General features: G+C 43.6%; 1 protein-coding gene across 1 annotated transcript in view; it reads right to left on the bottom strand.

The window, feature by feature from the left end:
* LOC116829773 (histone-lysine N-methyltransferase SETDB2) overlaps window positions 1-25,566 on the bottom strand; it is a 94,078-nt gene that overhangs the window by 48,897 nt on the left and 19,615 nt on the right. Inside the window, exons 8-15 of the mRNA XM_075065533.1 lie at window positions 23,350-23,440; window positions 22,093-22,656; window positions 21,204-21,323; window positions 19,648-19,817; window positions 16,836-17,064; window positions 12,476-12,572; window positions 11,286-11,394; window positions 10,157-10,491 (exon numbers count right to left, since the gene is read on the bottom strand). Coding sequence (XP_074921634.1) covers window positions 10,157-10,491; window positions 11,286-11,394; window positions 12,476-12,572; window positions 16,836-17,064; window positions 19,648-19,817; window positions 21,204-21,323; window positions 22,093-22,656; window positions 23,350-23,440 — 1,715 coding nt within the window. The remainder of the gene's footprint in view (window positions 1-10,156; window positions 10,492-11,285; window positions 11,395-12,475; window positions 12,573-16,835; window positions 17,065-19,647; window positions 19,818-21,203; window positions 21,324-22,092; window positions 22,657-23,349; window positions 23,441-25,566) is intronic.

Below are 25,566 nucleotides of genomic sequence, written 5' to 3'. Positions count from 1 at the left end.
GTTTGGTTCCCTTTGTTAACCCTTTACAGGTAAAAGAAACATTAACCCTTAGCTATCTGTTTATGACACCCCTCCCAATTGGTTTCACCTGCAAATGTTATAAGTATACATGCTTATCCAAGTCATTAATTAAAATATTGAATAGTACTGGACCCAGGACGGATCCCCATGTGACCCCTCTAGGTACATCCTCACAATTTGATAGTGAACTATTGATGTATACTCCTTGAGTATGGTTTTTCAACCAGATTTGTAACCACTTTATAGTAATTTAATTTAGTCCGTATTTCACCAGTTTGTTTACAAGAATGTCATGTGGGACTGGATCAAAAGCTTTACTAAAATCTAGATAAATCATATCTGCTTTCACTCTATCCATCAGGTCAGTAACCCTCTCAAAAGAAGGAAATTAGGTTGGTTTGGCATGATTTGTTCTTGAAAAATCCATATTGGCTATTATTTATCAGCCTATTATCCTCTAGGTACTTACAAATTGATTATTTAATCATTTGTTCCAGGTATGGAAAGTCGGTTGTGACTGATCCATAATTCCCTGAGTCCTCCTTGTTCCCCTGTTTAAATATAGGTACCATATTTGCCCTTCTCCAGTGCTCTGGAACCTCACCTGTCCTCCTTGAGTGCTTTCCTCAATTATGCTTTGGGCAATGCTTTTAAGCAATTTTTCAGCCAAGTTACGAATAAATAATAAACTTCGTTGTAAATAATAAACTTCATTGAACACAGAGTACATACTTAAAACCAGTGGAACTGTGGCAGACATGCCTGAAGTACTGAGTGCAACCATGTCACAAACGTGTAGGTGGGGGGGTTGTGACTGTTCTTAATGTCATGTAGCATGATGAAGGAAGGGCTTGTGTATAGAAGTTGAGGAAGTGGAGGGGTGCTCTCAGTATGCAGTGTTCTCAAAGGGCTGCAGGATGTGGTTAAGTAAGTTGAAATGTTGGCCACAGTGTTCTCCGGCAGAGCTGTCTGTATCATTTCCAGTAGCTATGCCTGCATGTTCTTTCCTTTGTGGATGTGCTTGAGCCTGTTCCTTGTCTGCCTTTCTCGCCTATGTATCATGCTGAAGGAAATCTTCCCTTTCAGTCTTCTCCCTCTGCTGGCATGCAGCTCAGGAGCACTAAACTTGTCCTCCTTTGTCCCCTTTCTGCGTCCCCCAAGATTTTCCAGACATTCAGACAATGATAACATTCCTGTTTGTGTAGTGTATTGAATGCTAGGAGAGCAGAGAAAGAGCACAAGTCGTTCTAGTCTATTGATGCCAACAATGATAAAATGTTGCTTTTTTCTTTGTTTCGGGATGCCGTTCCCTTGGCGTTTCCCAGTCTGGGTGAGCTTGGAGATGGTAAGACATTTTCCAATTTAGTTCTGCTTTGTTTGAAACCCCTGTACAGGTGCTGGATTGATGGCGGGGAAGAAGCAGCAGAAGGGACCACACTAGTAATTAATTGCATGTGCGTCTCTGCAGGCTGTCCTTACGATGGAGGATGTTATTCTGAGCTATGTCCCTAAAAGGCAGAGAAGGAGCTTGTTCACAATGGTAAGGGGCGAACCGAAAAGTTATGTTGTGCTGCTATATACTGGCATGGTTCCCCCACCCAGACCAGATGGTGCAGGAGTGGAAGGGCAGCCCCAAGAAAACTGCATTGCCTGGCAGGGTGCCTTTCAATATAGAGCACTATTTCTGCATTACGTTCTCTGTGATAACACTAGCAGATCAGCACAACGTGCACTGCAAAATAAACAGACTTTTGGAATAACTGTCTTGAACCCAGATGGTTAACGACGCTGAGGTTGTGATTAAAAAGAGCTGTGAATCCCTTATAATCGCTGTGCACTTTGAACTGTCTCTAGTCTAATTTGGGCAATTTACCTCCTAAAATGTAAAGGTAGGTAAAAGCACAGGGCACTGATAAACTGTCTCCTAAAATGCTCCTTCTCTAACTATTGCTTCAGTAAATATACCTGCCATGCAGTGGGGGAGCGGTATTAAGCAGAATGGGAAGGGAGAGGTGTGGGAGGGGGCTGGCACATTTGGCCAATGATTATGGGATTCAGTATTTCACAGAAATAAATGCATTAGAACTTGAATTCCCCAGCACAGGCACTGTTTTGAGCACGCTAGGGGGATGGGAGGAGGGAATGGGGGGATACAATAAAAGCTGAGTAGGCAGAGAGGGACTCCTAACTTTCATCTGTTAACATTCCCCAGAGCTGAAGAGCTGTGTAGCTCAAAAGTTTCTCTCTCTCACCAACAGAAGTTGGGTCACTAAACATTACCTCACTGTCACACACCTTATCTGCATAACTTGGCAGTGACCAGAAAAAAGCTGTTGTCTATATCCCCCTATACCTGTGGTTCTCAAACTTTTTTACTGGTGACCCCTTTCACATAGCAAGCCTCTGAGTGCTACCCGCCCTTATAAATTAAAAACACTTTTAAATATATTTAACACCATTATAAATGCTGGAGGCAAAGTTGGATTGGGGTGGAGGCTGACAGCTTGAGACTCCCCCTCCATGTAACAACCTCGTGACCCCCAGAGGGGTCCCAACCCCCAGTCTGAGAACCCCTGCCCTATATTGTTGCATTGTAGAATAGCACATAGTACTTACTGGAAGAGGTTCTCTTCTAAGCACTGTCAGGCTGGGTCTTGGCTTGGGATATGGGGGCCATCTCTGGTCCTGGCTCTGGCTTGGTGTTTTGTGTGCTGAAGAGATCCTGGTGGTCCAGGGCAATTTATTTTTGCTTGGGGTCCTGTTCAGGGTCTGTGGTTGGCTGGTGGGTCTTTGGTGCTGTCCAACATATGCCAGGGTTTGGTGGTGGGGAGGGGGTCTCCCTGAAAAAATGCAATCCAGTGCCTCATAGAAGGCACAGGTAGTGCGACTGTTGCTGGAGGCCTTGTTGATGTGTCTGGCATGTTTATAATCCTACCAGAGCTCTTTTGCTTTGTTGTGGCAATGGGCCATGTCCAAGGAGCGCCATCTCTCCATTTGCTTTGCTAGCTGATCAGATGTCTTGGCATTCTGATGACTGTTGGAAGATGGGACTGGACGTGTTCCCCTCCCCAGAGGCCAGCAAAGTTCAGTACCTTCCTATAGGTCCCTGTGGAAGCACAGGGCCTGGCTACTATAGTATCTGTGAGTGTGTGAACTGATTATGAGCTGGAATCAAAAAGAGCCACACCAGGCTGTGTGCCAGTATTTAAACAGGAGGTGAGAGCTGGTCATGATGACCCTGGAACAGTCTACGGCATAAAGGTAAACAGATAGGCCAACCCAGGTGTGCAGTGTGGGATGGCAGTGGGAGGATTGCTAGAAGCAGAACAGTTAATTTGAAATGAGGCTGCATCCACACATAACCTTATTCTGGGGTAAATCATTCCAATATATATTCAATCTGTTTCTAAAGTAGATTAATGTAAAAAGATACCAGATACTTTGAAAAAAGCACTTGTGTGTTTAGACATAGAGCAGCTTATCCTGAAAATACTTTCCTGCAATACACAAGCCCTAATTATTTTGGAATAAAATCACTTTTATTCTGGAATAGAAAGTCCTCATGGGATGCTGTTGTGGATTAGTTATTCTGGAATAACTGCTGGTCAAGTTCTGCATGTAGGCAAGCCTTTAGATTGTATTTGAAAGCGAGAGCAATGTGTGGGAAATCTCATTTCCAGATCCTGCTTATATAAGCTCCTAAAAAGTCATAACTTGATGTAATAAACTTACCTGTCCATAAATCTAGTTGTAACTAGTATTAATGGGGATTTGATGCCTCAGGGGATTGCTAATGAGTTATAGCAGGGCTTCCCAAACTCCCCTCCCCCGCAAAGATGACTTGGCATTGAAGTGTCTTGGACACTTTTCATTTCCAGTGCTACTGGAACGCCACCACCAGCATGACAACAGCCCCATCAGCATGACCTCTCATGCACAGTGCGAGAGGTCACACTGTGTAGAGGATGCCATTTTGAGAACTGGCTTCAGTTCTGCCCAGCTTCAGGAGAGATTAAGAAGTTATTTCCATCTAATGGATGTGAGCTAGCTTCCATAGGAGTTTGGTTAGTCCCAATTCCAGCTCCCAAGTCAAACTGACCACTATGCTTTACACTAGACTGTAAACCCTTCAGAGCAGGGATCATCTCTTGCTATGCATTTGTACAGTGTCTAGTCCATTGGGGCCCAGATCTGGGTTGGGCTCCCTAGTGTGAAAGCTCCTTTAGCTGGGGCTAAACTTGGAACGCTGGCAACAATTCTCACATGCATGTTGGTGGTTGGCAGGGGAAATTCAAAAATCAAAGAACATTTTAAAAGAAAATCTTTATTATTTTGGGGCCAATCCTCTGATTTTTGGACTTTTGGAGTTAACAATCCAGTTAGCTCTCCAGCCAGAGAAAGAGATTCCTTCCCAAAACCCTCTAGAGAGCCAGGCTCCATCTGCCCACCCACACCTGAAACCCATCTAGGAAGGTCCTGGCCCCATTCAGTGGCATGGCTACCCTACCATTGTCATGAGAGTTCCATATAGCAAATGCTCCTACACCCCAATCCTCATTCCTGAAGGAATATTTGGCAGAAATTCTACAAGGTGAACCACTGAAGTAGCTTCAGCTCAGTCAATATCCATCAAGTTTTATCACAGGAGGGCAGAATTTGGCCCTAAATCTATTTTGTACAAATTAATTTGTAAACAAACAAATAAAACATTTCCTTTTGCTCCAGCAAAAACAAACAGAAAGCAGGCATTTCTTCTACAAGAATTTTATCATTTGTATTTCCAGGGCCTTATACTGCAGTTTCGCTTGCACACATATCGGTGAACTTTTCAGTCATGGCACAGAGACTAATCAGTGGTTTGTGTTCTCCTGTCTGCATACACAAAACCCATAGCTGAAAGTTGCTTGGCATTCTGGAGTTAAGTAGGTCATTGTTTATTCTAACATATGCAGCCTTATGTAAATGGATTGAGGGAGAGGACAAGCCCAGCCTCCCTCCTGTATAGCTTGGTGAATATCACAAAGCACTCACTAAAGAACTGTCCATGACACCTACTGTCCATTACACATACGGTCCAAACATACCCATTCCCAACCATTTTAATTTAAATGACTTCTCTCCACATTCATTAATCTAATCTGTGTCATATTGTCTACTCCTGGGCCAGCCTTCTGCATTCTTTACACCATAGGCAGGAAATCAAACTGCATTTTTTTTTTTTTTTTTTTTAATCAGAGGGGAAGCCGTGTTAGCCTGTATCCACAAAAACAATGAGGAGACCGGTGGCACGTTAAAGACTAATAGATTTATTTGGGCATAAACTTTTGTGAGTTAAAAAACCCACTTCTGCAGCTGCATCTGAAGTGGGTTTTTTCCTCCTCGTAGCATCTTTCTTGTATAGTGGACTGGCTGTGAGGCATCATCTTGTTCTACCACCTGCTAGCAGAAACAGAGGAATTTTTATTCTCCACTTGTAATGGCCTCGTGATGTTCTAGCTGCTTTATTAGTCACAGCTGTCTTTACCTAAATACTGTCCACTTCGGCTTAGTATTAGCAACATCTTGCGACTGGTGGTAAAGTTGTCCCTTTCAACTTGAAAGGAGCTTTTTTACAAGTCTATAGGCAAATATCCGTCTTAGGAAAGTTATCTTTGAAGATGCCTTTTTCATTACAGGATTTTCTGTTAGACTCTTCCTCATAGGATAGCTGTAATTAGGGGATTTATTTTTTTCTCATCTTCTGAAACTATGCAGGTCTTGATACCCCACTGAGTTTTACTTTATGTACTATAGTAAAGTGTCTCACTGCTGTAACTATAACTTTTGAAAAACATTCTATTTCAAATTTAGGCACAATGGTTTCCAACAGAACCTCTCTTCCCTTCCTGAGCAGCACAGCCAATGCCCGATTGTTCACTGTAGTGTAAAGGAATGGCACCTAGCCACACAATAATTGAAGTTGCAATGGAGTTTCTGTTTACATTTTCAATTTGCTGTAAAATCCAGATGGCTTAGACAGGCTTCCTTGAAAAAGTATGTGCAGTATCAGGAGCAGGGGTACAGTGTGTGATGCAAATTTGGGGTCAGTCAGTCAAGAGACTACTAAGATAGAGCAGATCCCACAAATGACCCACTTTTAAATCACCAGATTCTTGTAACATTTTTTGTGCACAGTTTAAGAACACACTGTGACAAGAATTCACACAACACTGAAATCCCTGAACTTCCCCTGGACCAGGAACAGCTTCCAGCAAGTCATTAGTTGAAAATTATTACATATATTGTTTAGCTCTACAGAAAAAAACAATTTTGGCTCACAGGCATACAGTGCTGAGAGCTGATTCAGAGCTAAAGTGCTCAGACCACAAGTTATTCACTCACAAAATACCTTGAGGCCTATGTGAAGGTGCATAGATCCGGCTTGTTTCATACTTATGACTCATAATAGACTACAACGTGTACTAAATAAGTTGTAGAAGATGCTACAAGCAGTCAAACACAACAGATCTTTCCATATTTTCTCCAGAAGTTCCAATCAATGAAAAATAAAAAAAACCAAATGACTGAGGCTGTTGTATAAACATTGCTTTGTGTCTTATTAGATACCATGCCACTCACTTCCATTTTTGAATGAGAAAAAACAAGCCCAGAGCAAAGAAATAGCCTAGATACAGTTTTATGCTTTTGCTTATGACAAACACGTTTCACATTTCTTCTGCTACATACGAAAAAGCAAGCAGTGGCGCATTTAAAAATAATCAGATTCACACATCTCATCAGCACAGGCCCTTTAGTTGGAAGGGATTAAATTAGTCTAGTGCACAAGCTTGTATGAGTCCACTGGAGAATTGTAATTCTGCCGCACACAGTACAGTCCTTTCTTGCAAGTGAATTTCAAATTTACATGGACATGGTGGTAGTTGTAAACATTTGTCTATAATATTTTTTTCCTACATTTCTGAACCCCACACTGACAGGAGATCTCGGTCTCTGGCATGCTTCCAGCTTCATAACCATAATCCCACGTGAGTTCGGTTCCAGCTTTCACATGCCTAGGAAACAAAACCACTGTCAGTTAATATATTAGTTAACTGAATCTACCTCTGTGCTGAGTTTGCAATTTGCCACCAACTACTTGCAGGGAGTCCTGAAATAGCGGGGTGAAGGGAGGGTGGCACAGAGAGAGCTGTGAGGGGTGCAGGTGGGAAATGAAGGGATCCAACCAGGAGCCCCTACTGTGTGCAATGTGCTCTGCCTCAGAAGCAACAGTGTGTGCAACCCCCTTGTGAATGTTCTATTAGAAAAACCTAGGATGTGCTAAGACTTATCAGGTCCTGGGATCTGGATTGCAGAGGTCAAACTCAACTTTCTCTGATGTCTATGTAAATTCAACTAAAAATCCGTATAAGTGTCTGAATGGCAGTAGAAGTAGTCTAGTCTCACTAACTACAGTGTATCATCAATCAAACCCTGGAATATCATACACTGGATATGGAGATCGTCAAGTCTACACGGCAAAGAGAAATCCATGGCTGGTCCATGCCAGCCGACTCAGGCTTGAAGGAATGTTTCATTGCTGGGTAGATTTCCAGGCTTGGGTGGAATCCTGACCCCTGGGACCCTTCCACTCCATGCCTGTTAGTATACACAGCAATGAAACAGCTGCACAGCCTGAGCCCCGCAAGCCCAAGTCGGCTGGCACGGGCCTGCCGTGGATTTTTCTTTGCTGTGTAAACATAGCCTTTATGGCCTGCAAGAACTCCTGAAGGATATGTTTTAATGGAACCACATTAGCTCTTTGGAATGATTCTGTCTAAGGACTGCAAGACCTAAGGTAATGACAAGTTCCTCATGCTGTCTCTCTGAGACAACCACTAGGAAAATATATTAAAAAGGAACAATTATTTTTTGTGCAGTGAACAGAATGCTTATAAATGGTTGCCAATTGACAGTTCCGAAGACAAGTCCCAGATTTCTACAGAACAGGTACAGCACTGGAAGCCGCAGGGCAAGCTTTCCCCACACAGCACTAGAGAAAAATCTCTCTTGTGGTGACTATGTAGTTTAGTTCCCTCATCTATTCAGGCCTTGGTCTCTGATGAGATCACCAATAAGAATGGTGGTTTTTGTCATTGGGACATTTGTCTACTGGAAAATAATGCAATACTTTTCTAACAGTTTTGCTTTGAATGCACATTAAAAAAAAAAAAAAAAAAAAGATAGTTCCAACCTGTTTGTGAAGAATGCCACCCAAGGGAAATTTCTGTTGTGTGTCTCTACAAAGACACTCTGCACAAAGAGATTTGGCCAGCAGCTATGCTGTGAAACAAAATAATAGATTTAAAATTAATCAGTAGGATGCTCAGTCTCTGGCTGTAGAATGTTTGTATGTCCCCCCCCCACAAACATTTGTAATATGCTTAAAAAAAGAGAAAAGACATCCCCACTGCCACTCTTTCATCACCCACATTTAGCATGCAGCAGTTTTTGCTATAATTAGGTCACTTCGAGGGAAGGAATATCTCCAGCATTTCTAACGTAACAATTTTGTTTAGAAAAATCACAATTTTTTGTCAATCTGCACTTAAATAGTTTATGGCGAGATTCTTCTCTCTTTATCTGACACAGGAACAAAAGTCATCACCATCAATAATAAATCAAAAATGCTACGCTGTCAGATGAGAGCAATTTTTGGGAGCACATGCATGAATAAAACAATTCCAAGCGTGTGGAAACTGCCAGGCAGATGTGAGGTGTGCTTACAGTTAGGGAGGGTTGGCAGGATTCTATTTACATAATTAGGTACCAGTAAATATTGATTTCATGTAACACACAGAAATGGACGAAAAAACATCGGTCAATGGCTGCCTCTCTCAAGCTCAGTGCCTGCAGGGATCCAGTGTCACTGGCCCCACGGCAATGCAGGGAGCCGTCTGCATCTCTATGTCACGGCCCAGAGTACAGGGCCATCCTCAGGCAGGAGCCGTTCAGCAGCAGGGAGGCCTCCTCGCAGCCCAGGCCAGGGGTCTTTGCTCTGCCCCAGCAGGACCACAGCCTGCATCTGCAGGGATCAGGTGTCACTGGCTTTCAGCTGTGCTGGGTGACCTCTTCAGCTTAGCTACCATGGTCCCATTCACTCACTCATCCTGCTCCTCGCAGCCCTGGCCTGGGACCATAACATCCCTTGTGCCTGGACGTCTCAGGCCCCTCATCTGCACAGGGAGCCCCCTGCAGCCCTGCTATCAGCACTACACTAACCCCAACCCCCTTAATTTCTCACAACTGAAAATTAAAATGGTTAAAAATTGAAAAAAGCTTAAATAAAAATTGATAATCGTTAAAATTACAAAAAAATAAAGCTCAAATTCAGCGAAGCCCAGTTAGAGACACACACAGGTGTGTGCACATGAATGGTCATGTGACAGGTTATCATTGTCTCTCTTCTATATTAAGGAGCATAATTTCTATGTTTGTGCGGATTTTGGCTTGACATACCTATAAATGCCCATGGGAAAAACAAGGCCAGTGCTATGCGTGTGCAGATGAAAGTCTGTAGTACTCATTTTGCTGGGAGTATTTTGAAAATTCAATCAATTGAATTAAACCAATTGGCAGAGTTATTGGGTAATATACCTGGACAATGTGGATATCTACACAGCACTGCCTAGAACAGCCAGGACCCCTCTCAGCATGCGCTAGGTTGAGTGTGAAACCTGGGAAGGATTCTTTAGTAGAGAGTTTTTACATCTGTACAGGTCAGGAGTAAGGATGGAGATTTCACACAGCATTATGTAACATATCCCTGAATTGACACAACCGACAGTTTACAACAGCCTCGGAACATGGATGGGGCTGAAAGGAGACCTGCAATCTAGTCAAGCATCCAGCCCACGCTCTGATCCAGTGCAGCACCCAGTGGCAAGGCCATCCAACATGCAGCAAGGAAACAGAGAATCCTCATCATCTAGGGCTATTTAATTTCCTGCCCCAAAATAAAAATATACACTGCCCATCCTGGGAAAAGAAAAGAGTAGAATTTTGCAAAACTCATTAATACCTATTGTTTGTGCAAATAAGCAATTTAAAAAAAAAATAAAGTGATTTATCAGCACACACATTTACCATTTTTACTTACATTAAGAAATCGGCCCACATTTCCTTCTTTTGAGGCATCCAATAAATAAATATGGTCTTTATTAGAATTCTTCAGAGGTGTCTCATCACCACCTGCCTCCTCATTACAAAGAGGATCTTGTTTGGACCTCCTATTTTTTCCCTCTTTGAAGTCATCTCTTTGGAGTAGGCCCATGGACTGTTTCATAACATGTGCATCATCTAGCCTGGCTGATTTACCACCTCTAGCATCTTCTGGAGATGGCCTTTTTTCTTTAGATTTTGCAGTATCTCTGGTGCTTGACTCAGACTGCATGGCCTCCTCGTGTTCGCCTACCTTTTGCTGCAGGTTGGGTTCTGTCAACAGAAATTTCAAGAGATAAGAAGAACATGTTATTTGTTTCCATCAGCTGACAATGACACAGCAATGATACTAAGGGTAACATTGCAAACTTAACTGCGTTTGGCTTACTTGCCCCTAAATACCCACCCGCTCAATTTCTTGTGTCCCATGTCATTTCCCATAAATGCCTACTTCCCCTTCAGTGCCTTGAACAGCCTCCCAAACCTTGTACATGATCCAGTCTCTCCCCGCACCCCTGTTTCAAATCTTCTCTCAGAACTCACTTCTTCCAGCTGGTATTTTATTGCCAACCTCCACCTGCATTCTGCACAGCATCCCACATTTTAATAAGATGCTAATAAGATGCATATTCAACAGCAAATGTTTCCCAGGATTTTTTATGGCTGTGATCTTCTTTCTCCCACATCTCGCTGCCCCTCTTTGCTTATTGCTAACCACTGCTGTGTCATGTCTAATAAATAGCCCGATTCTGCCCTTCGCCCCCCAAACTTCCACTGGGGGCAGCAAAAGTACAGGATGCTTACTTCCCTTCCAGGAGTGCTCAGATCTTACAGGATCAGGCAATTACACTGTAGACTACTCAGGGCAGGGAACTTTTATCTATCTTTAAATTCTGAGTCTTTAAGCACTATCCACATCTATGGTGTCATAAGTAAAACTGAGTGGCTGCTAAGGCTTATTGGCTTTTTTGCACACATTCAAAGATTGTTTTCTACGGTGCAACTGTATCACCTTACTGGACACAAGTGTGCTAACCAATGTAATATTTATAACTATGCAAACCTACTTTCCTTTCCTTTCTTGGTTCCAGTGGTTAGTTTCGTTTTGGTTGACTGCTGGGGCTGACAACTATCATCTTCATCTGAGCTGGCATCATGCACCAGTGTAGCAATTCCCTTAAAAGAAATAAGGTTGTGAGGTACTGTGTTCTATGTGTCTCTGCATCAAGAGCCAAAGACAACCGGGCTTTAAGGCCCTGGAGTTAAAGTTTCAAATCTACTATAATCTGTTGTTTTGACTGAATTTTAGCAGGCTAAATTCCAAGCCTAGACATCATAATTCAGAATTATTCAGACAAGCCTTCCAGAACGTAGGCCCCAATTCAGCAAAACACTTAAGCATGGGTTTCACTTTAACTCCCACTGATTTCAATAGGATTTAAACACATGCTTAAGCGTTTTGCTGAATCAGGGACTAAGCTAGCTCTGTATGCGAAGCTAACTGAAATGGACTGGGTCAGCAAGATTCCTCCCCTTTCACTACAAACCAGGAACTAATCATGGGACTTCCAATACTGTCTGTTCCTGGTATGAAGCTCTCATACACGTTGCTTGAATCAGCTGTGAAGCTATCACTCACTGATACTAGCACGGCCAACTCAAGTGCGACCAGCACCTCCTCTTGTGCACATGTCCTGAGCAGATACTTCCTGCCTCTCCATATTAGATCATGCAGCAGATCAAAGTCTCCAGTCTGTGCCGTAGCAGCAGAGCATAAGACCCTGACCACTAGTGAAGCAAGGGATGTTACAGCTTTGAGTTTGGCTCCCAACAGCGTTTATCTTTTCCTCTCCTATTTCATTAGTTAGGAGGCACATGAAAGGTGTTGCAGTTGCAGGGAGGAGAGACAGTTGCTTTCAATTCGCGGGAGGGTTGTTTCCTGGAGACAGTCCTGGGGGCTGCGTACATGTACAGGGAAGGAAAGTGAGGAGGTTGTGAGAGTATTTAGTGCTAGTCTCAGAGACAGCTCAAAGAATATATACTGTGCACATGTTGGCAGGGAGATGGGGAAAGGGACGGGGCCAGTGCCAGCAGCAGGCAGGGCTGTATTGCAGAAGTCCCATGATAGATGCAAGTAAGAAAGGCTGTTTAAAAAAAAATCTTGCCAGGTGTACTGATATAAGGTCATAAATAACTGCCTTCCCACTTCACTGAATATGTATAATTCTGAATACAATCTGTTATTCTGCATTTTTACCAGTTTTAGCTGGCGAGTCTGAAGAATAGCAGTTCTGGTTTTAGGCCTAATGGCTGGGCTTCTCAGATTCCTTGGATTATATCCATAGTTCTGAACTCTGCACAGAGATGAGAAAAGGATTTTATGCAAAACTAAAGACCGATAAAAGAACTCTTGCAGTACCTACTTCGCTAATATTTTCCAGTTTGTAAAGAACAGACTGCAAAGCCTGCAGTCAATACTCAGTAGAAATCTTGTGGCAGTTTTGTCCCAGCAGAGACTGCAGGTTTTGGCCTCACTGATATTCTTAAAAGGCAGTCCATCATACACTGCTGATGCTTTATTGTTAAAGGAGACTGAGAGTTGCTTGTATATCCCACAGACATTTTAAAAACAAACCGAATCAGTTCTTCCTTAATGTTCCTCTCAAGAACCAAATTCTATCTATTCATCCATCTAGGTTCTTGTACCATGCTCATCACTGAACTAAGAGTATCTACATTCAGGGTTCAGGTTTTCCCTGTTACAGCTGTTAATACCTCAATTTGCAAGGAGAGAGACTGTAAACATACCACTGAAACAAACAAAATCCTACAAACCCTAAAAGAACCGTAACTCCCTGTGATGGGGTGTTCACCCCACACTTGCCCTGAAAGGGTTAATGCAGACTAAGAAGGGGGCTAATTAACCCAACAGGCCATGGGTGAGAGGAGTCAGGTGGCCAAGTAATCCCCTGACTGAGTGAGGGAGCCCAGCTGAGGAGAAAGGAGCTGGGTTAGGGCTATAAGGGCAGGCTGGAAATTGGCAGCAGAAAGGGACTGCCAGGGAAGTCTGCAGTCATTCCCTGGGAAAAGGGGAGGTGCATTTGGCCTGGCCAGCCCACAGAGGGAGGAGGCCAGGAAGTTAGGACAGGGCTCAGGGAAAGGCAGTAAGGTCTAGAAGGGAACAGACCTTGGCTGCTGGCTAGAGGGTCCCTGAACTAGAACCCAGAGTAGAAGGTGGGCCCGGGTTCCCCTGCTAGCCATTGAGAGAGAAGCACTACGAGGCAGTGAATGGGACGACTGCTGAGGCCTGCTGGCAAGAAAAAACTTTCCAAACCCACAAGGGGAAACCATTCGGTGACCTGGCCGGACGGTCAAGTCACAAAGAGGTGGAGCGAGACAGGGGCCGCAAACTGGCAGAGAGAGACAGAGGGACGGCTAGCAACCGTGGGAAGGGGTGCTGACCTGATCAGCTATTCCCCAGAATGACCAGGAGGAGACATCCTAGCAGTGAGTGGAGCACCCTGGCACACTGCCTTAACAGCAGGGAAAGGTAGGAAGACAGGATATGACCCTTAGAAATTAAACTTTTTATTCACAGTCAGCTTTGGTTTAATATAATGAGCCATTTACATTGCAGTAGCATCTACAGGCATCAGCTACGATGCAGTTATATTGTGCTAGCCACCTGTAGGATCATACAGTAAGTGACAGTCCCTGCTCCAGAAATCTTATAATTTTACCAAATTAATATAACCCTACTCCTTATACAGAGGTCATGATTTTTCCTGTGCTACAGATGGAAGCAAACAAATATTATCCTTTTAGATTTCTTTAAGATTGCAGGGCCTATATTAAGTTCAGAAGCTGAAGTGATACAACATATGCAGTGGTATATGGATTACAGTCTATTTATCCTGTACAACACAACCTGTATTCATGACCCTTATGCCAATCATGCTAACGGTCTCTCATGATCCCTGGTCTGATGGTTTTTTTTTTTTTTTTTTGGAAAGATAAAAAAAAAAAGAAAAGAAAAGAAAGAAGTGCTCCCTGCCAGTAGGAATTTAACACAGGAGTTCGAATCTTTCTTATTCTAAATACTGGAAATAATCAAGTAAAATCTAGTATAGTGGTGCAGTAAATGTAGCTTAAAAATGGTGTTTCCTGTACCTTTTAATATGTATAATAGTAGTCAAATTCGGCTAATCACTGATAACTGTATAATTTATACAGTGATTCATTGCAAACTGGATTAAGTGTCATGGTGTTGAAAATGCAAGTCTGAATATGGAGAATTGGCTTGGTTTATGGAATTGGCGTGTGTTAGCTTTGCTATCAATTTCATAGTTGTTATAGTCTGTGAATACAAATGCTATGTATCTGAATCACTTGTGATTTGCTCCAGCCTACCTCACAGACCTTCTCTCTCTACTCCCCTCTCTGACTCCCCACACAGTCTTGACCATGTTACTGCAAAAGCCTTCTCTCCTACAGCTCCTGCAGTTTGGGATCAGCCATCCTCCTTCCTGTAGCTTTCCACCACCTTTCACCTCACGACTGAAAATATACACATGCAGTCACTGCCTTGCCCACAATTCCTGGTTTACTGCCTGACCCAAGTGTTTTGAGAGACAGTGTGCAGGGAAGATTCCATACAAAATATTGGTAGCTGTTTTAAAGAGCTGGTTATCTGAGGATCTCAAAGTGCTTTATGGAGCCTCACAATAAACCTCTACCATGAGGTAATAAAGATTTGCACCCACTATATGGAGGGGTAAACTGAGGGAGAAAGTTTCAGAGGTCACATGGCAGGCAAGGAATAGAATTCAGGAGATCTGACTTTTGGCTTTTTCCTGTAAAGACTACATCATGCTGCCTGCTAAACATGGGTGGTGGGTATAATAGGACAGCGAAGGTTTAACCTTCCCTGACACAGCCACCGTTGACCTGCCACCGGATACCTGGGCCATTGTGGCCCCACCCCTTCCCCTCCCTGTTCCACCCTTTTCTCAAGGTCCCCACCACCTGCTGCTGCCTGGTAAGTCTTCCTCCACTCCATGTCCCCCTCTCCAGAGGTCCCCACCGCTCGCATCTCTCCTCTCCTCCACTTCCCTCCCCCGCCAGGGTGGATGGGTGAGGAGGGACATGGTGAGCGGGGTGGTGAAGAGGCAGGCGGAAGGGGGTTCTCACAGTGGGTAGGCGAGGAGGTGAGCGGCAGGAGGGGTGAGGAGGTATGCGGTGGGTGGGTGATCTGGCGAGGGACTGGGTGGAGGTGGAGTGAGGAGGGACAAGGTTTTGCGGGGAGGTGTCTCACAACAGGACACTGCAAGCGGGGAGAGGGCAGGGCCGGAGCGGAGCAGGGGTAGAGTGTGTGTGGGGCCGCAGGCAGAAGAGGCAGGGCAGGGAGCTAACCTCCTCCAGGAGAAGCTTCACTGGCCACCCATGCTGCCAAAGTAACAAGTATACTTTACAGACAAGCCATCGTTTGTTTTTGGAAATTCTCACTGGCTACTAAGGCTCCCAATATGAGCTCCCCTCACTGAACACGCTATTGCATCTCCATGAAACTGACTGCAAGATTGGGGCCGTATGCCATGCATACACTACAAAATTAAATCAACTGACATCGGTATTCAGTCACCACAGTAATGACACCGCTTTTACATGTCTACATGGTGTTCCTTGTGATGGCAGTGCACATCCTCACCAGGAGCACTTGTATCGATTGTACTGTCAGTGTGGGGTATTCTGGGACACCTCCTGAAAGCCAGTTACGGTCGATGTAAGCAAGGCAGTGTCTAAATTGTGTTTTGGTGACTTAACTGTATTGACCTGGACTCTATGCCGCTCGTGGACATGGAGTTATTACTTTGGTGGAAGTGAAATTTAAGCACACACACTTCCATAGTTAGGTCAACGTAAGCTGCCTTGCACTGAACTAACCCCGTAGTGTAGACCAGACCTTAGTCTGTTGCCACAAAGTTCAAAATGGTGAGAAGTGAAGGGTTGGGAGAACAGTTAGTGATTAATTTAAAATACTGCATGGTTGGAGAAAATTATGAAAGTCATAGCTCCCTTTTCAAATTAACATAATGAGCTATAACCATGAAAGCTCAAGTACAAACATGTATTCATTCAGGAGACTAATGTGATTCCTGGAAAATGCCAAGAAAGTTCCAGATGGGTTGGGAATAAACTTAATTCATAGAAACAATTGTGTCCTGCCTGAAGAAATATCAGAAAAAATAAGTTAAAAAAATATGAAAAAGGCTGCTCAGTTGAACACAGTCAAGCTCCACTGTGGGTATTGCTCTGGGATAAGAACGGCCATACTGGATCAGACCAATTGCTCATCTAGCCCAGTATCCTGTCTTCTGACATTGGCCAATGCTAGGTGCCCCAGAGGGAATGAACAAAACAAGTAATCATCAAGTGATGCATCCCTTGGTGTCCACTCCCAGCTTTTGGTAAACAAAGACTAGGTACACCGTCCCTGCCCATCCTGGCTAACAGCCATTGATGGACCTATCCTCCATGAACTTATCTAGTTCTTTTTTGAATAGTCTATAATAGTAGCATAGAGTCATCTTTACGTTAAATCTGCTGCTACAACTTACACAACTGGTTTATATTCATCATCCACAGGCTGAGATAAAGGTTCACACCTCCTGTTAATGCTTTCTTTACCAGTCTGGATAAGTTCGATCTCAGAATCTGAACAAGCAGTGTCCAGTTTTCTCTTTACTGAAAGTGAGCTGAGGCTTGTGTCATTCACAGCATCCTTTTTTTCAGCATCATAATTTACATCTCTGGTTTCCTGAGGCTCAGCTCTGCTCATCAACCTGCCTAGAAGAAAAGCAGGTTTTTAGTTTAGTCCATGTTCACTCTGACCCACCTTGCAGTTATATTTTCAGCAGGGGCAAGTCCACTATTTGTGAGTGTGAAATGCAAACACCATTCATTCAGCGAGGGAACTGACCTTGTGGAATCTAGCACAGAACAGACAAGCTTGTGGGGCAAGGGGTAGTACCTTTGAGATAGTTGTCTCAGGGTATGTCTACACTACGGGATTATTCTGATTTTACATAAACTGGTTTTATAAAACAGTTTGTATAAAGTTGAGTGCACGCGGCCACACTAAGCACATTAATTCGGCGGTGTGTGTCCATGGTCCGAGGCTAGCGTCGATTTCCGGAGCATTGCACTGTGGGTAGCTATTCCATAGCTATCCCATAGTTCCCGCAGTCTCCCCCGCCCCTTAGAATTCTGGGTTGGAGCGTGGCTGATGGGCAAATCATTGTTGGGGTGGTTCTAGGGGTAATGTCGTCAACATTCTTCCTCCGGGAAAGCAACGCAGACATCTTTCGCACCCTTTTTCTGGGTTGCCTGGCAGGATGCATAGCACGGACCAGAACTGTTAGCCTTATTTTTTTTTTTTTTTTTTACAGTCACGTATGTGTATGGTGCACGACAGAGCGATAACTCCATGCGCTAACCAGCAGCATATCATTTAGCTTTTGCATGATAGAGGAGGACGGTATATCAGTTGTGTTGTACCGTCTGCTGCTGGGGTAATTGGCATGAGATGAGGTTTGTTGCTCTCTGTCTGTCTGCTGCTATATGGTGCCCTGGCTGAGATATGGCCGGGGGGCAAAAGCAAAACTGGGTGACTACCGAGTACAATCCTCCTTTAGTGTTGTTAAAAAATAAGAGTAGTCTGCTAGAATATTGGGCAAGCGTCTAGAGAACAGTGGTATGCAGGAGGACAGGTGTCTGTGTCAGATCTGCAGAATATGGCTCAGGCATTCATGGGGTGCCTGCAACTAACCCACGTTGCTTCTTCTCCCCCAACCTTTCTGGGCTAGGACGGTGGCAGTGTCCTCGGCAATTTTGTAGATGAAGTTATAAAGAATGCAGAATAGAAACAGTGAGCTGTATGAGATAAATGAGGGGAGGCGCTCCCAGGGGCTTGATAGTCCAGGCAGAAGGTATTAAGCGGTGCGGGAGAGAGAGGCGCATCCTGCTGCTATGTAGTCCATGCTGCACAGAATTTTCTTTACACAGAAAAGGGAGGGGGCTGATGGGAGCTCAGCAGTTTGCTATGATGAAGACGGTTTCAGCCGTTCTGTACATCTACTGGGATGACGGCAGTCATTCCTATTTTTCCCAGGCGCCACAGCATCTCACTGAGGCAGCAAGGAGTACCGGGCCGACTGATAGTGAGATATCAGTCATATGTTATCTGCAGGGGAGGGAGAGGAGCGATGCTGCCTCATGCTGCAGCATAAGTCTACCACAGCATTCAGTGACTGGGTGACATTGGAAATGAAGAAAACGATTTTTTCTCCTGTATTTTTCGTGTGTGGTGTGTGTGTGTGTGTGTGTGTGTGTGTGTGTGTGGTGTGTTGGTGTGTGGTGTGTGTGTGTGTGTGTGTGTGTGTGTTGTCGCGTGTGTGTGTGTGTGTGTGTGTGTGTGTGTTGTGTAGATGTGTGTAATTGACCAAGCTAGTTCCTGACCCGCGGACAAATGTGTTTGACCTACAGGCGGGAGCTCAGCCATGAAATTACTCTTTTCGAGACTGCTGTGGACTGTGGGATGTGAGTCTCAGTACGCCACTCCTCCCTCACCTCCAACGTTCATTTGAGTCTGGTTCCGTTGGGGTTGTATGCCACTGTGTAGCTGGAGAATTTTTTTTTCAAAACTCTTTGGAATTTGTCTTCTGTAAGGAGCCTTTGAATAGACAGATTTTGTCACTGCACATAAGCGATCAGAATCAGTATTCCATACGATCCATGCTGGAGCTCTTTTTGGTTTGGGATTGGATTCCCCGTGCTGATCAAGAGGACCAGCTGGGAAACAGGATGAAAATCAAAATGTTGGGGGGCTTTTTCTGTTTACCTGGGCATTGGCTCCAAAGTCAGATGGGCTGTCAAGCATCAAGGGGGGTGCACTGTGGATCCGGCCGGAGGCCATACGTGATTTGAGGCCAACATAACTAATCCGATATGGTAATACCAATTTTAGCGCTACTCCTCTCGTCGGGGAGGAGTACAGAAACCGATTTAAAGAGCCCTTTATATTGATGTAAAGGGCCTCGCAGTGTGGACGGGTACAGCGTTAAATCAGTTTAATGCTGCTAAAATCAGTTTAAACGCGTAGTGTAGACCAAACCTCAGAAATCTAACCTTGGAATGGTCTGAGTGCTTGGCTAGCACCACTAAATTACAGTTGTTTTCTAAGCTTTTTTCTATTCTTTGGTGCACAGTGAAAAGCAGATTTTATGGACATATCTGGCCTCCCAACCCAGCGTATCCTGCTCACTGCTTGGTTCTTAAAATGCTGCAGTTTGCAGACCTCTAGGAAGGGCTCCACAAAGTACAGCTTGAGAATGACGGTGTTAGAATCTTTCAGGCATTGTTTTATGTTACCTGAATAAGTGCAAACAAACGTTCCTTTGTCAATATCGTCTAGACAGCGGACGCCCCAGCCCTTCCGGTCCGTGTTGAACACCTGCAACCGAACTTGGATGCCATGCTGTACTACTCTGTTCTGACACCTCATTCTGTCACACTTGCATGATAAGTTGCATTCATAAATTCTGCAAGAAAAAAAGAAAAATGAAATAAAAGCAAATAAAAGAGCAGTTCACTGAAAAGACAAAGACACCTGGTTAGAAAAGAATGGGCAAATCACTGCACTTCTAGAGTTTAGCCTTCCCCATTCCTGACTGAACACTTACAAGAGTCCATCAGATTTTCAGGGATGATGGAGTTACCAGATAGCAACTGTGAAAACACAGGACAGGGGTTAGGAGTAATAGGTGCCTATATAAGAAAAAGTCCCCAAAAATGGGACTGTCTCTTTAAAAACGGGACATCTGGTCACCCTCAGGGATGAGTGAGAAATATATACCATAGTTATAATACCTAAGTGAGCTATGCAGCATAGATTCTGCATCCTTGACAAGTGATTTAATGAAGCGCCCTCTTTTACCCTTGGAACATATTTAAAAGTGTAAAAGAGCAATCAATCAATCTGGATGGACTTTGTCATGGGTGTCAGGGACTCTTGGATTCTTCTGATTTTTAAAATATCCCCAGCTTGGGACATTTTGGGGTGGAGATGATTGTCAAAACATTGGAACAACTTCAGTGAGGGCTTTCATTCCGTAAGGAGTCATACAAGAGCCAGCTGTGATCTGGCGGCTCCCAGGTTCAATACCATGTTACCACAGTACATGCACTATGGGTACGCCTACACTGCAATTAAAAACCTGCAGGTAGCCCATGCTATCTGCCTCAGGCTCGCAGGACTCAGGCTAAGAGGCTGTCTAATTGTATATGCTTGAGTTGGAGTCTAGGCTCTAGGCCCCTACAACGTGGGTGTGTCCTAGAGCCCAGGCTCCAGCTTGAATGTCTACACTGCAATTAAACAGCCCGTTAGTCCGAGTCAGCTGGCACAAGTCAGCCACAGGTGCCTAACTGCAGTTGTAGACATACCATAAGTGTGGGGGGGGGTGCCTTGTGGACAGAGCACTTGACTGGAACCCAAGAGACCTGGGCTCCATTCCTAGCACTGACACTGGTCTGCTGGTGATGTTGAACAAATCAGTTCACCTGTCTGTACCTCAGCTTCTTTGTCTGATAGTGATAGATAGTGATCTCCTTTGTAAAGTGCTTTGAGATCTATCATGCTAGTCTTGCAAGCTGAACTAAGTATAAAAAAATAGTTCCTGTAATACAAAACCTATGCTGTGGCTTCCAAAACAAAAGTGCTTTCCCCATTTCACCATGATCATTCAATACAATCACTATAATGCCATCCCCAAGATGCTGACTAACCAAAAGCTGTTTAAGCATGGCCTGAATCATAGAATATCAGGGTTGGAAGGGATCTCAGGAGGTCATATAGTCCAATCCCCTGCTCAAAGCTATACTATAACTGTATGTGAATAAAATACCAGTGTAAACTCTAGATGTCTTACCCACTGGGGACAGGTCCATCCAGTCTTTTATACCTGTAACCACAAGATGCTCTGTTACTTGGTGAGGCAGAATTTTCAATGCAGCCTTTTGCAGTCAGCTGTAGGCATGCACATTTTGACCTAGAAGGGCAACAGTAAAATGTCATGTGAAAATAAGGATGTGATTAAAGGGACAAAGCTAACTTTAAATCTGGTCAATTTGAAACTTATGTTTTCCTAAGTACTTTCAGCCCCCCCAAACCACCACCATTTTTTTTGGTCTACAATCACATTTTCCCACTTCAAGAATTTTTCTTTTGACTGTGTCCTGTAGAAGGCCCAAACAACAATGCGGGAGGGTGGGGACTAACTACACTGGGGGACTCAGCGAAACTGACTACACAAAATACTATCTAATACACAAAATAAACAAATGGAACAAAATCTGTACTATGATGGCATTGGTGCCTGCCACTGCTTCATCATCTCCCTCTCTTGATCAGAAAATGACTAGAGTTCACAATGCAGATTGGGGAGCGACAGAGGATAACACTGACTCTGTCACTATTATCTTACACTCTTATAGCTGCAAAAGTTTGTTGTGAACAACACCTGGCCTGGCTCTAGCCCCACTCCCTACGTAACCAGAAAGTCTCAACTCCTGTGGGAAAAGAGCCTGCAAGTAGATGAGAGGAGCATGCAATAGATCTGCTCCTCCCCACTCTTCTGCACGTACAGCAGAGCTAGAGCTTTTAATTTGGACCATCGAAGGTTTTTGTGATCCTGTGTGTTATTAGACAAAGTGACTATATTACTAAATGCACACAGTAAATTTGACAGTCTCTTTTCATGTTATTCAGGCCACCTGTATGATTTGGCTTTTAGATAGAGGTCAACTTTTTCTACTTACCTATCTGTGCAGCCATCTGCACAGTCACATGAGTCAAGAAACATGCTGGAGAAGTTGTTCAGATAGTACCCACGTGGCCACGAGGCCTTCCTATATTTAAAATAAGGTAATCTTGTACTGTCAACTTCATTACAGAAGGAAATGGGCACAGACTCAGCTCCATTGCTGATATCAAAATCAAATACAAGTGCTTCTCGGTTCAGAGTGTTTCTGCCCAGCTGTACGTATGTGTTGAAAGAAAAGTGATCGACAAATAAGAAGCTGCACTCTGTTTCAAACAGGTAACTCTGCACATCTTGAAAGTTTCTCAGACTCCTCCCACAGGGGGCCTTATAATTCACATCAAGTGACTTTGAAAGCGAGTCTGCTTTTGCATGTCGTCTCTGGAAATCACATAGGATTGGTATTTTAAGAGGATTTTCCCCCTTGAATGAGTTCAGTGGTCTGTTGGCAAGACATATACTAGAGCAGGCAGGATTCTGGTAACACAGCTTTAAAGATAACTCCCTTGTTTCACGACATTCATCTTCATTCCCTGAGTGTGATTTTTCTTTCGCCTCCCTTCTGTTAGAATCACAAAAAAAATAAATAATAATCTGAACCGTGCCTTGTGTTACCAATCAAAGATTCAGTTTTTAATTATTCAAACTTCTTCAGTCGGGGGAGAAAATAACTCTTGATCCCAATCATGAAATCCACGGTTTCAACGGATCGTTATTTGTATTAAGGTAGTGCCATGAGGTTTCAATGGCAATCACGGCCTCTGTGCTGGGCACTGTATGAGCCATCTGTTACAGCATGCTTCTGTCCCCAAAAACTTACACTTTACATAGACAAGATAAAGGAAATATTATAAATCCCACTTGGCTGAAGAGCAGCTGAACCATACAGAGTTTAAGTGACTTCCCCAAGGTCCTGCACAGCCTGTGGCAGAGCTGGGAACTGAACTCAAATCTCCTGAGTCCCAGACCAGTACCTTAATTCTACATGGCTTTAACTGCACACCTTCATACACAGCGAAACTGTTATCACTCCAGCCCTTCTCTACAGGCAAACACACACCCTCCTGTTGTAACTTGGAGGACATTCAAGTCTTCCACACAGATCAGGTTGAGGCTTCAACCATAACCACGATTCAAAGTTGTGTTTAAATAGTTAATTTTATAGTGTTAATGCCAAAGTCTCTTGTGCAAGACAAAGAATATTTAAAAGAACTGGCTACAGTAAACTGAAATGAAATGTAACCTGTATACTCACAGAGGAGAACCTGTTGTATTTTCATTTGATACAGAAGGCTGTAACCTAGGTTTGCTTCTCTGCATCCCATCTTCAGTAGTCACTTCGTTTACTTTAAAAATTAAAATACAAAGACTTCAGCAATCCATATTACATTTTTACAATTAAACTTACAACAAGCCACCACATTATCAGATACCAAAATACATTAAAGACACTTCACTTTTGTGAATTACACTAGCCAAAAAGAAAGAAAAAAAAAGAGTGTGTGCTAATGAAACAGTTTAATAAAAACAAACTACACTGGAGAATGTAGATAAACCTTACTAAAGGGAGAATCTCCAGTGGAACAGATTTCAGTATGCCGCCTACAGGACTTGGATAAATTTGCAGAGAAATGGGCTACTATCTCCCACTTGCCCCCAAGGATCAGAATATTGAACGGCATCTGCCCTAAATCTAAGTTTGATCAAGTGGCAACCCTGGAAGTTCATATAGATACTATATATAAAATATATACATACGCAGAGCAACAGTAGAGATATTGGTTTATTAAAAAACTGACATAAAGTATAACCCAGAGTTTGCAGTTTGAGCCACATTGTGAACTGACTCGCATATTATGCAATCCTAGTGTAGTGTGTAGAGTTTTATGGGGTGCAAATAAGGACACAGTTTGGCCCTTTATTTTTATGTTAGGAGACTGATTGCATCATCTCAGTAACTGCTTTACTGAAATACTCTACAGAGCATTTATTCACATACACAAGCTTCTAGATTTATCATCTCCTCTACACCACATGACGCAATGCTATATTTTAAATAGAATTAACTAATGACAGATGAAAAGTATAATGAAATAAAACATCAGATTTAAAGGGATCTTACAAAAGTTTTACTCAAAGGCAAAAAAATAAATAACTTCTCTTAATATGCAGTAATTTTAAACCCTGCACACCTGCATCGCCCTCAATTAATACAATAATTTAAACTTTACAAACCTGTGTCATTGATATTGTCAGCACTGGGAATAGGATTGGTTAACTAATGCTTCCTCTTCTAAGGCAAATCCCTACATTTTTTCTTGAGGTCTTACAGAAATAGTAACGTATGGGGCAGAGGGTGGGGCAAGGGAGAAGTCTGATATTTATAATTTCTGTTTGACAAATGGTGGGTTTCAACAGGTTGCAGACAGGAAGAGAGAATATTCATCACTTCTACAGTGGTTTAAATTCACCAGTTTGTGAATGGACATTCCCCCCAGATCATTATACTAAAGAGAATTCACATTTTGGACCTAAACCAGGTGAACAACATTCTCTTAATTCTCTAATACAAGATTGAGGCTATGGCTACACTAGCACTTTTGTCAGTAAAACTTTTGTTGGTCATAGGAGTGTTTTTTTCATATCCCGACCGACAAAAAAGTTTCACTGACAAAAGTGCCAGCATGGACAGCGCTATGTTGGCATTGGACGCTCTCCCACGGACACAGTTATCGCTGCTCCTTGTGGATAGTTTAATTATGCTGATGGGAGAGCAGTTACACAGGAGACTTTATAGTGGTTGTGCTGCTGTAAGGTTTGTCGTGTAGACACAGCCTGAGATTTGATGCAGATAAACATCCTGATCCTGCAACCCTCACTTAACATCAATGGGAAACTCGAGCAACTAGGACAGCGGTTCTCAAACTGTGGGTTGCGACCCAGTTTTAATAGCGTTACCAGAGCAGGTGTTAGACTTGCTGGGGCATGGGGCTGAAGCCAAAAGTCTGAGCCCCACCGCCCAGAGCTGGAGCCGAAGCCTGAGGGCTTCAGCCCTGGGTGGTTCTGCTCAGGTTACAGCCCCCACCCACCCAGGGCTGAAGCTCTCAAGTTTCAGCTTCACTCTCCCGCCCCCGGAGGGTCGAGGCTCAGGCTTCAGCTTTGGCCCCCCTGCCCAGGGCAGAGGGGCTTGATCTTCAGTTCCCCTTCCCAGGGTCATGCAATAAACTTTGTATCAGAAGGGGGTTGTGGTGCAATGAAGTTTGACAAACCCTGAAGTAGGATCAGACCATGAACGAGCTGCTTGTCAGTGCACTAATGTCTGCAGCAAGCTTTTCCTCTTCCTCTTCCGCTCTTTTAGGAATTACTAATGTGATAAGCCAAAAAAATTTAGTCATTTCCATTATGAATTCCCTGGCCCATTTCCAAAACCCTTTGTTTACTTCCAAAAGAAATAAGCTACTCACATCTATCC

Source organism: Chelonoidis abingdonii, chromosome 1 (genome assembly GCF_003597395.2).
Source record: "Chelonoidis abingdonii isolate Lonesome George chromosome 1, CheloAbing_2.0, whole genome shotgun sequence".
NCBI classification, from domain to species: domain Eukaryota; kingdom Metazoa; phylum Chordata; order Testudines; family Testudinidae; genus Chelonoidis; species Chelonoidis abingdonii.
This window is presented reverse-complemented; position numbering and strand designations above follow the sequence as displayed.